This window comes from Nicotiana tabacum, chromosome 7 (assembly GCF_000715075.1).
Source record: "Nicotiana tabacum cultivar K326 chromosome 7, ASM71507v2, whole genome shotgun sequence".
Classification (NCBI taxonomy): domain Eukaryota; kingdom Viridiplantae; phylum Streptophyta; class Magnoliopsida; order Solanales; family Solanaceae; genus Nicotiana; species Nicotiana tabacum.
In genome coordinates, this window is record NC_134086.1 from 140,462,438 (window position 1) to 140,474,566 (window position 12,129).

The following is a 12,129-nucleotide window of genomic DNA, read 5'->3' on the forward strand; positions in this document are numbered from 1 at the left end:
CACTCCAGGTGATAATATTTTAGAAAAGAAAAAAAAAAGAAAAACAGAAAAGAAATTCCCCCTCCACCCCTCTCCTCATCTAACCCAAGTCCCCTCCCCGGTTCTTTAATTTTCCTCACCCAACAGTTGTTTTCTACCGAATTAAGATTTTCTCTAAATTTTGAATCCCTTGAAAGTTTTTGTAAATTTTTTTGATGTGTTGAACATAACTGAAAATGAATTTGAAGAGTTGGAATATTTTATTTAAAGCAGGGGTCACCGGAAGTTTTTTGCCCTCAAACTTGGTCATCAGATACTAGTAAAAAATATGATTGCTTTGGAACAACTAGGAATTCAATGGGCAAATTTGGAAGAAAGAGAGAATAAAGAGGAAGAAATAAAGTGCACTGATTGACAAAAGAATATCATATTTTCCGGCAAGACATCCATATTTTCCGGCAATCGAGCTTCCCTTTTTACATTTGTTTGAGCTCAAATTGAGTGAAGTACACATGATAATCCATGTTAGACTTTTCAGTTCAGTTTTTAACAATAAATCGCCAATAAATTTGGGTTTCTAATTTGGGTTTTTAAATAGGAGTACAAGTTTGACGGCTTCTTCAATGGTACCTCTTTTTTTACTCTTCAAATTCGAAATTTTGAGTAATAATACTCAGATCCAAAGTAGTTAATTAATCAACATCCAATACCCAATATCACTTTATTCAACAACTCAAGATTCAAACTCCAACAAAAATGGGGTTATCCATAATGGAGGTTTGCCTAAATTTGAAAATAGGGATAAGGTTACCTGAAGATGAGGGATAATGATTGGGAAAATAATAAAATAAAAAAAAGAAAAAAAGAAATAATTGGACACGTGGCATCCATATAGAGCTTCAGACACACAAAAATTTTTATTCACGCGCTTGTTTCATGTGTAGGACATGCGGGGTGCTGCCTAGCTAAAGTGGTGCGTAATAGACACACTTTAAAAGATTTGGGTGTGTAATAATATTCCCGTAGTTATCAAGTGTGTAAGAGGAATTTGACTACAAGTGATGCGACATTTTATATATTTTGCCATTTTAATATTTCCTTTCTCTTCTTCTTCACCATGGCAGTACCTGCACTGTGTTTCATCCACCAAGAACACCACCCTAATTCACTCTATATTTTCCCCAAATCAGCAATAAACACCGTCCTTCTCCACTCTAAAACTCCCAAATCATTAAAAAAGTAATAAAAACACGATCAAAATCAATAAACCCCAAAAATCCGGACGAATCAATAAAAAGAACTCTCTTACGTTATCTTCTCCAAAATTACTTGGAGAATCCCCATACAAATTAGTAAACAGAAGAAAAAAAATTCCCAACAACCTCAAATGGGAGATCACGGATACTTAGATATTTTCGGCAACATCCCCCGGCCCATTCTACGTCTACTTCTCCCTCTTATGTTTTCTGAACACAAGTTTTAGAGAAACATTCAAAATCATCTTTAACATTTTCAATATTCAACACCCAATTAATTGATTTTTTCAAATTGAAATTTTATTCTTTATTTTTTTCTAACCAGCATTTTCCTTTGAATTGTGGTCGTGATAGATTTCTTAAAAGTGTGTGTAGGGGGAGAGTAGGAGGATAGACGAGAAAGGAAAGGGGGAGGGGAAGGGAATCGGACAGTAACAAAATGAAAGGAAAGGGAGGGCGTGGGGTGAGCGAGTTCAGCTTTTGCAATTTTTTTTCTTTGTTTTTTCTTTTTCTTTGCTTTTTTTTTTTTAATCAAACCTGTTATAATCACGCGCCTTTGTATCGTAGTTTGTACGTATATTTAAATCATTACCACATAAACATAGTCAGTGGATAAATATATTTATTAGTACTCATTTCTTCAAGCGTAAGTGTCCAAATGAAAAACTTATAAATTTATTTACCGGGTTGACAAACAAGTACAAATTTAGGTGGTTCGGAGGCCATTTTGCCGAAGTTTAATTTGTTGAGTTCTTCAAATAGGTACAAATATTATATCTCGCCAGAAGTCACTCCGAAAATTACAATTATAAATAGGTTTAAACTATCCTAATTAATTAAGCCATCAGATATAATGACGCTTTATCTTTAAATATACTAAGTTTCTACAAATATAATATATAGCCCTAAACTTGATCGATAATGTTACTAACACAATCTCTCAAAATTGGAGAATAGAAAGTCGGCATCAAAGAAGTTAAGAGCTAACTATATAACATGTTTAAATTGCTCTCAGAATATCTCAATGCTAAAATAGGAAAGTCCACATATCCGATCAAAAAGTTGATGTTCTTTGCATGGTTGCTTTAAAAGGAAATTAAATATGGGGATAAAAGAGTAGTTGACATCTCAAAATTTTGATAAGTTTTGTTTCTCTTAGCACATGGTCTTTGTCACTTCAATTTTCTCGCTCGTTAAAAGTGAAAGCACGTACCACATGATATGCCACCACATGCTTCCACGTGCATTTGTTGTCTTGTGTTAGAGTTATAAAATTAAAATTAATAAAAGTGTAAGTTTCTAAACTATATTAATCCTAATTAGCTAACTTTCAACGAAAGAAAAAACCCTTAGGACAAAAATACAATTATGCTATTTCAATAATCAATAAGAAATGTCATATGAATTATTTCCAACATATTAGAAAAGACTAAATTACTATTGCAAAAGATATTATTCAATCGCCATATTTTGATTAATCTACTCTTTCTTTGTTTTGGAGTGAGGTTTCTTTCTCCGTTCAAGCACATAACCAAATGCATGTGAATATTTTCTTTTATGGAAGTAAGAGTTAAATTATAATGAAATTGCTTACTGTTAAAAAATCCTAAAAGGACTATAATAATCTATGAGCGAAAAATATAGAGCTTATGTTAAAAAAAATTCTACGCTTTGCACAAAATTAGTTACACATCTAAACAAATTATATTCTTAGTTATCCCCCGAAGTTGGCTATTTGATAGTTGTTACTCCTGGACGTTGACATGGTAATGTGCATGGATATATATACTCCTTTAGGCATATGAAGAAAAATTTAAAATTAACTTTAAGATGCAATATTTTTCAATCATTAATATAATTGTTTATTTGTTAGAATAAAATTGTGTATTTGTTCTTGCTTCATCTTAATATACAACGCATACTTTATCTAACTTTGTATTTTAATTTCTTTTTTAAAATACAATGGCTATTTGATCCAATTGTATAGTATTTTATTTTTTGGGGCTAAATTTGTAAAAACTTAGCTGGAGTTTTGCCATAAATAAAAAAAGTTTTAGCTAAAATAATAAAATACTAATTGTGTATTATTTTTATTATTTTTTGTTAGATGCAAATGACTATTTATTTTAATTGTGTATTTTATTTTCGGGTCAAATCCAAGAAAAAAAATTGGCAAAAGCTTTATTATTTTCTTGCTTAATTTAAAAGATATAGCCAAAATAACAGAGTTGCCATTGTTTTCAAAAATCCATAACATCTTTGAAATGCTTAATGCCACCTACTACGCTGTTTAAGTAAATAGAACAATTACATTCAGACCTCTCTATAGCAACATTCCTATAAGCAACACTTCACTATAAAAGCTAAGCTTTTCCGGAACCAATTTTTATGTTATGTTATAATATATATTCTCTATAACATCCAAAAATATTCGGAACAAATAAGGCTGTTATAGAAAGGTTTGACTGTATTATAGTATATTTTTTATTTCTTTGACAAGCACACACATTCTTCCTTAATTTTTCAAAAAAAATAATTCAAAACTTGCATAACAATTCGTATTGTGTGGCGAAAGACTTTTAGAGTCATTTAATGACTATTGTTTCAGAAGTTTCGAAAAACTTAAGTAATAATTCTAACAAAAAAAGATAATTCAAATAAGAAAATAATTTATATTTATATATAAGTAATATCTCACTTTATGTGAACCTATTTCATTTTTGGTCCGTTCCAAAAAGAATGGTCCATTTCTAAATTTAGAATAATTTAGCTTAAACTTTCAATTCTAGCATTAGTGAGAAGCTTTTATAACCACATAAATACTTTGGACCCATTTCTGACTTGTTTAGGACCAAAAATTCTAATTTTTTTTATTTTTTCTCAAACTTCGTGCCCAGTCAAACAAGTTCACATAAATTGGAACGGAAAGAGTATGAGTTCTTACCTAACTCAAATAAGAAAAGATTTAATAGTCAAAATTTAAATTAATTTAAAAGCATACATATTAAAAAAATAATCAAATGACTATCCAGTGTGAACTTTATATTAAAAGAATAAAAAGGGCGAGCGATATTTCGCTAAGAGTATTCGTACTTTTATTAAAAAACCTATATATATAATAACACATTTAGGCTTGTGCAGTTTTATGTGATTAGATATGACTTTAATTGTACATGAACTATTTAGTTTGTATGATAAAAATAAAAATCTTTAAAACACGTTATTAATTGTTTATTGTTGAGACAATATTACGTGCTTAGTGTTTTGAATGAATTTATATCTTCTCTATAGTGCTTTGTGATGAACTGTTGATTTCACATAAATTATTTGTTAATCACGTTAAACATCCTACATGTTACATATATGGATTTATTTTCAAATAGCACACTTTATATAAGGAAAAATATTGATATATTTTAAACTATAAAATAGTCGGACTTCGTACCTATATTAACGGCAAATTTTAGGTGATTTCAAGGTCCTAAATATTAGGAAAATGACTTAAATTACATTTTTATCTAATATGAAAGCTATTTTTTAAGGGTAAAAAAAATGAACGACATTTCGCTAAGGACCTTCGTACTTTTAAAATAGTATAAATGGCAATATCAACCATTAAACAATTAATTTAAAGTTTATGTACTCACAAGGTTAAAAGCATTAACGGGTGATTTGAAAAAAAAGTAACTGAGTTGCTATAATAGGCTAAAAACCCACATTGATAATGTCAAAGAATTTTTATACTATACACTAATAATGCGTATAACTAAAATTCTTAAATAAGTCTCCTTATGATAAATTTTTCTAGGTTTAAAATTTTATGTTGGTAAAGTATGGAGGTATAACCTAATGTTATGGTTATTTAATTCAAATGCAACTTTTCATTCTCAAAATTTGGCATAAGAAAAAATGAGGCAACCCTGATATTGTTTTAAATTATAACCTGTTGACCAAGCTGGAGAAATCAACTTATTTTGAGAAGTGTTTTTTAAAAAAGTGCTGTTAATAAAAATACTTTTGGAGAGAAGCAGTTTGTGTTTGACTAATCACTCTGAAAAGCATTTTTGAGCAATAATTTGTGTTTGACCAAGCTTTTCAGAAAGTGATTTTGAGTATCAAATTACTAATAAGGACATGAATAGATTTACTTAATAGTTAATATTATAAGTAAATAAATAATCTCAAAAATTTGTTATTACAGGCAATAATTAAATCTTTTCATTTTATTTAAGTAAAATATGAAAATAAAATTAAAAGGTACTTAATTCTTTTAATATAAGTTAAATATATTAAAAATCATTCAACAAATATAAAAGCATTCACCCCTAAAATCACTATATATTAGAAAACTATCTCACTATATATTAAAAAATTATCCTAAAAATAAGAAGAAATACTTATACATTAATATCTCAAGTATTAGGTTTAACGGTTATTTTGGTATATACTATATTTTGTTAAGGGTATTTTTGGTAAGAAGAAATTAAAGGCAAAACTGCTTCTGCTTCTGCTTTTGGGAAGAAACTATTTTTTTCTGCTTCTCAGAAACTGTTTTTGCTTCTTCCCAAAAGCACTTTTCCCCCCAAAAAGCTTGGTCAAACACCTCAAATTAGAAAAAAAAGTGCTTTTTAAAGAAGAAAAAAATCACTTTTGACCTCTTGAGAAACTTGGCGAAACAGGCTGTTAATCAACTTAACACTCTCGTAAGTGAGCAATTTCAATCGTTTTAGATCTAATTAGGGAAGTACTCTCTTATTTTCTCGTGACGTATGAAATAAAAAGGTTAGAAGTATCTAAGGTGCGTTTGTCAACATCAAAATGAAAGAGAGCGAATAGATTTTGTTATTTTCTTTGCATGAAAGCCCTAACAAACTTATAAATATTTGGTGCTTCAAACAACTAGCTTTCCATAATAGGAGAGTGTTTCGAGAGAAGTTGAAACATGACAACTCAAGCTTATTCGAAAAACATTAACAACTTGTTTGGATGGTTGTTACCCGTTATATCGTATTGTATTGTTACTTTAAATATAATGTTTGTTTTGATTGTTACTTAAATTTTATTGTATCGTATTGTTAAATTCGTCGTTACATAACGACGAAATGTGCCACTTTATGTAACGATCGATTTGGTGTGGTCGCGTCGTTACCTTGTCTTTTTCTCTCAATCTCACATTTTATTATTATTAAATTATTTTATTTTATCATTTACTCTACTTTTTTATATAGTAATTTTACCTTGTATCATAATTTTTCTTTATAATATTGTAAGTTTATTCTTCATATTGCTGGTGCGTGATATCATGAAACGATGGTAAACGACACAATCTATCCAAACATTGTATTTATCAAACGATACAGTACAATACAATACAGTACGATACGATACATTATGAAACGATGCATAGCAACCATCCCAACAAGTTGTAATGTGCAAGTGGGAAATGACTCATGTGATGAAATTACCAATCCTTTTAAATTTATAATTAATTTTCTTTATGATCGATACAATTAAGAACTTGTGTGTAAAATGTGTTGTTTTTGGCAAGCTAATCCATAAGTCGGGAAGAATTGTATGTCTTAAAAAGGAATAAAGATCAACTAATTAGGAACAATTTTCTATTTTTGGAAAATAAAAAACAACTAAATACAAACCTTTTTTTGGGGAAAAGAATCATTCCATATCAACGTTGATAGAAAACTAACGATTGTTTTAAGATAAATAGTGAAAATGTTAAAGCTAATGACAAATTTGTCAGGATCACAAATTAAAGGGTCATTGTCAAATTTCAATTTTCACATATTAGTCCGGGAAGAGAAATTCTGTGAAATTGTGAGAGTAAATTAAGTTAATTCTGATTTGTACAAGTTAATTTATGTTCAAAAATTAATAACTTCAACCTAATTATCTGTTTGGGTTTGAAAACAACAACTACTACTATGTGTTTATTTCTTGCCCCAAAGTATTATCGTGATATCAAAATAAAACGTGTATGAGCTCAACTTTTCATGCCTATTCAAAGAGATCAGGAAGAAATATATAGAAGGAGTAGCAAACAAATACGAAGAAAAGATAGAAGCTACTATATATGTAAAGAAATTTAAAAACATAGACAAAACATAAGACGTGCCATTAAATTTTATGCATTAAATTTATAACAAACCTAGTTTTATATATATAAACACGTGGGAGAATAGGTGAGTTGTGGTAGGGGAAATTAGGCATGTGAGCAACATGTTCCACATGGCTAGATCACATACAAAGTGTTCAATTTGCTCTTGACTTAGCTTGTAGCAACCCCAATATGATGTTTTTGTTGGATTTTTCACATATTTAAATTGCTTTTTGAGATCAAATTCCCTAGTCTTTCTAGCTCTACTTGTTTTTCGGTGCAAGTAATTGGTGCCATCCACCACCATAAGCTAAGCAATTCCCCCACATTTGGGAAAAAGTCTTAATTTCTTCTCCAATTTATAGGCAATGAAGACATAAGAATTGAAAGAGTAGAAAGGAAGAAAACAATAGGCATAAAGATGAAGCACAGAATTGGCCTTCAACTTTTCCCTCTATTGTCTTCTTCTTCTTCTTCAGAGTTACGCAGTAGTAATCATTCTGTGTAAGTCTCATTATTCCCCCCTCTCTCTCTATATATATATAGTATTATACTTACCAAGTTTATAGTTGGCCGACGAGTGTTACCGACATAATAGGTGTGAGTTCAATTATCGTTGTCCCCCTTAATTCTCCCTTACCTTTTTCTAATCCCCTAATTTAATTAAAAATTAATTGAATGAAAGATAAGATTGTGCTCTATATTCTTTTCAAACAAGTTCTTCATTATACTATAATTTTTTTCAAACATATATTAAGAGAGCTTAGGATATGTTGCAAAACATATTTTTTAAGTGATCATGATATATTGCTTTCTCATCATCATTATTACATAAAAATATTCGGTGGGTAGAACACCTAATATCTTAGACAAATGAATTTTGGTTCCATAATATATACAGTAATTAGATGTTTCCATGCATGACGATATATTTGTTAATATAGGGCATGTTCTTCCACAAGAAAGCAGATCACAATTTTCTACAACGCACTAGATGGGGAATGTGATACATCTGAACTTCAGGCAAGCTATTTTTGATCTTTATTAGTCATTACTATTTTGAAAGGGAGCTTTGGTGTAACTAGTAAAGCTACTATCATGTGATCAGGAGGTCACAGATTCGAGTCGTAGAAACAGCCTATTGCAAGAATGTTTGGTAAGGCTGTGTACGATAGACCCTTGCGGTCCGGCCCTTTTCCGAACCCCGTGCACAGCGGAAACTTAGTGCACCGCGGTGCCCTTTTTATGAGTCACTGTATTTTGTTATTTAAGAAACTAAACTTGTTTGAAACTGAGACATAATTCTTGTAAAAAATTGACTTCTTCTACTGATGAAATAAGTTTGAAGAGAATTTCCCATATCTTGCTTTCTAATGTTTTTATTTTTATTTTTATATTAGTAATTCTAAATTTGTTCTGATGCTAAATTTGATTTGTTATTGGATTTTCTGTAAGTATAGGCCTTAGCCATCTTATGCCATGCAAGAGGAGAAATGGAAGAAAAATATAATACGAGTGCGTCAAATTTGAAAGCACCATCTCTGCAGTTTCAATTGCATAGCCCTTATGGGTTGTCTCTGAGAAAATCCCTACAGAGGTTTTTGCAAAAGAGAAAAGAAAGGAGGATTCAAGCAGCTAATCCATACTAAAAGAAATGATGATGATCATAGGCGAATTCAGAGTTGAGAATTTAGTGATCCAGAATGTGTATGATTTTGTGATATGCGGATACTTCAACATTTCTTTTTTGGCATATGTATCTGCAACTCGAACCGAAAACAATGATTTCAGTTGAATCTACTGAACTTGCTCTAAATCCGCCTAGATATGATAATGATGTTGATTCCTAATTATCGAAATTCCTTTGTCCTAACAATAAAAAATTCATCAATATGGAGTGGGTTTGGTGTTGCGGAAGCCAAATGTATATAGTGTGAATGAATCACAACTATTATACCAAAAATTATGACAACCACTAAATAATAAATAAGACAATAAAGCAACAATAAAAGGAACACCAGAATCGGCCAATTTTGCCTACTTCCTCGGACACAACCAATATTTTATTCCACTCCAAAAATACAAGTGAAATAATACTAAAGAGAGAAGATATAAATGTCTTAAGAAGATAAGAAGACAAATGAGAGGTGTATTTAAATCCTAAACATTATGCCTTCTTTTATAGGGAAATATTTTCCCCCAAATGAAATCATCCGCCGATGTGGGACAATTTTTTTTGTCAATCAACAAATCTCCACCTTGACAAAATTCCACATCTTTAATTTTCTCTCAATAACAAATTTTGGTTGTGTCCTCATCTTCTATCTTCAGTGTTCAACAATGTTGATCAAATCCAAACAATGTTGAAACTTGACCGCAGTCACCACTTTTGTCAGCATATCAGCAGGATTCTCCGTAGTATGAATTTTCTTCACCGTGACTCCACCTTCTTCTATGATTTCTCTGACGAAATGATATCGAACATCAATGTGCTTCGTCCTTGCATGATAAACTTGGTTCTTCACTAATTGAATAACACTTTGACTATCACAAAAAATTGTGATACTTTTGTGTCCAATACCAAGCTCTTTTAGCAACCCCTGAAGCCAAATTGCCTCTTTTACAGCCTCTATAATAGCCATGTACTCTGCCTCTGTTGTAGACAAAGCAACTGTTGACTGCAAAGTAGACTTCCAACTAACTGGTGCCTTTGCAAAAGTAAACACATAACTAGTAGTTGATCTTCGTTTGTCCAGATCACCCGCAAAATCTGAGTCACAATATCCAACTACAGAATGATTGTCTTCCTGCTCAAAAACTAACCCAACATCTACAGTATTGTGAATATACCGTAGAATCCACTTCACAACTTGCCAATGCTCCTTTCCTGGATTATGCATATATCTGCTAATAACTCCAACAACTTGTGAAATGTCAGGTCTCGTACAGACCATTGCATACATCAAGCTACCAACAACATTTGTGTATGGTACCCTTGACATATACTCTTGTTCAGCTTCATCTTTTGGCGACATAGTAGTATTTAGCTTAAAATGGCGAGCAAGTGGAGTACTAACTGGCTTAGTCTTCTCATCTATGCCAAAACGTTGTAGTACTCTCTTCAAATATTCCTTTTGAGATAAACAAAGTTTCTTTGAACGTCTATCTCTTATTATCTCCATGCCAAGAATTTTCTTTGCCTCACCCAGATCCTTCATCTCGAACTTCTTCTTCAGTTGAATCTTCAACTTATCAATTTCTTCCGAATTCTTGGAAGCTATCAACATATCATCAACATATAGGAGAAGATATACAAAGGAACCATCTTTAAGCTTGCGCAAATACACACAATGATCGTATTTGCTTCTCTTGTACCCTTGCCGCAACATAAACTTGTCAAATCGCTTGTACCATTGTTTAGAAGATTGTTTCAATCCGTACAATGATTTTTCAAGTTTGCACACCATATTTTCTTTTCCAGCAACTTTGAATCCTTCTGGCTGAGTCATGTAGATTTCCTCCTCCAAGTTTCCATGTAAAAATGCAGTTTTTACATCCATCTGAACTAGTTCCAAATCCAACTGTGCTACCAAAGCCAACATAATTCTAATGGAGGAATGTTTTACAACTGGAGAAAACACTTCATTGTAATTAATTCCCTCCTTTTGAGCATATCCTTTGGCCACCAATCTTGCTTTGTAGCGAACATTTTCTTGGTTAGGAAATCCTTTTTTCTTTGCAAATACCCATTTGTACCCAATTGCTTTCTTTCCCTTCGGGAGATTGGCCAATTTCCATGTATGATTCTGATAAAGGGACTGTATTTCATCATTCATGGCAATCCTGCACTTATCTTATTTTGAACTTTGGATTGCGTCTTTATAAGTGGTAGGAACATCATCAGCTACAATTGAGGCGGCATAAGCAACCGTCTCTATAAGACGAACATGTTTTGTTATTGTCCTTTTTGGCCTGCTAGTTGCAATTGATTCAAGTTGTTGTTGAGGTTTCTGAGTTGAAATCTCCCTCTCTACTGGCTCTTCTTCCAGAGGATAATCTTCATTTGTTTCCTCCTCTACTTCTTGTGTAAGAAAAATAAATTTTCCCTCAAACTCCACCTGCTTAGAAGCATCCTCATTTTGTTTGGTATCTTCTGTTACCTTATTTACCGTAGCAGATTCATCAAAGGTAACATCCCTGCTGAATATTACTTTCTTTGTCATAGAATACCATAAGCGATATCCTTTGACTGCAGAAGTAATCCCCATAAAAATAGTCTTCTTTGCCCTTAGATCCAATTTTGACTCTATCACATGATAATATGCAGTTGAGCCAAACACGTGCAAAGAGTCATAATCTACAGCAGACTTTCCATACCATTTTTCAAATGGTGTCTTGCCATCAATAGCAGCAGATGGTAAGGGATTAATGAGGTGACATGCATATGTAACTGCCTCAACCCAAAATTCTTTGCCCAAGCCAGCATTGGACAACATACACCGTACCTTCTCCAGCAAGGTCCGGTTCATACGTTCTGCCACTCCATTCTGTTGTGGTGTATGTCTGACAGTGAAGTATCAGACGATGCCATCATTTTTACAGACCTTATTAAAATGATCATTTTTGTATTCACCTCCATTGTCTATGCGAATACACTTGATCCTCCTGCCTGTTTGATTCTCCACCGTCATTTTCCATTTGAGAAAAATTTCCAACACTTCATCTTTGCTCTTCATTGTATACACACACACTCTTCGGGAAAAATCATCAACAAATGTTACA

General features: G+C 31.8%; 1 protein-coding gene across 1 annotated transcript; it reads left to right on the plus strand.

Annotated features, from left to right (window-relative positions):
- The first annotated feature begins 7,622 nt into the window (after nt 1-7,622).
- On the plus strand, nt 7,623-9,147 carry LOC107798522 (protein TIFY 5A). The gene is made up of 3 exons (XM_016621532.2): nt 7,623-7,851; nt 8,292-8,370; nt 8,808-9,147. The coding sequence occupies exons 1-3, from the start codon at nt 7,769-7,771 to the stop codon at nt 8,994-8,996; spliced, it is 351 nt and encodes a 116-aa protein (XP_016477018.1). The 5' UTR covers nt 7,623-7,768; the 3' UTR covers nt 8,997-9,147.
- The last annotated feature ends 2,982 nt before the right edge of the window (nt 9,148-12,129 follow it).

Excerpts from the sequence above, each read along its gene's own strand:
- LOC107798522 (XM_016621532.2), top strand. The coding sequence starts at position 7,769 with ATGAAGCACAGAATTGGCCTTCAACTTTTCCCTCTATTGTCTTCTTCT. Across the intron at positions 7,852-8,291 it reads CGCAGTAGTAATCATTCTGT|GGCATGTTCTTCCACAAGAA; the intron begins GTAAGTCTCATT and ends TTGTTAATATAG. Across the intron at positions 8,371-8,807 it reads GTGATACATCTGAACTTCAG|GCCTTAGCCATCTTATGCCA; the intron begins GCAAGCTATTTT and ends CTGTAAGTATAG.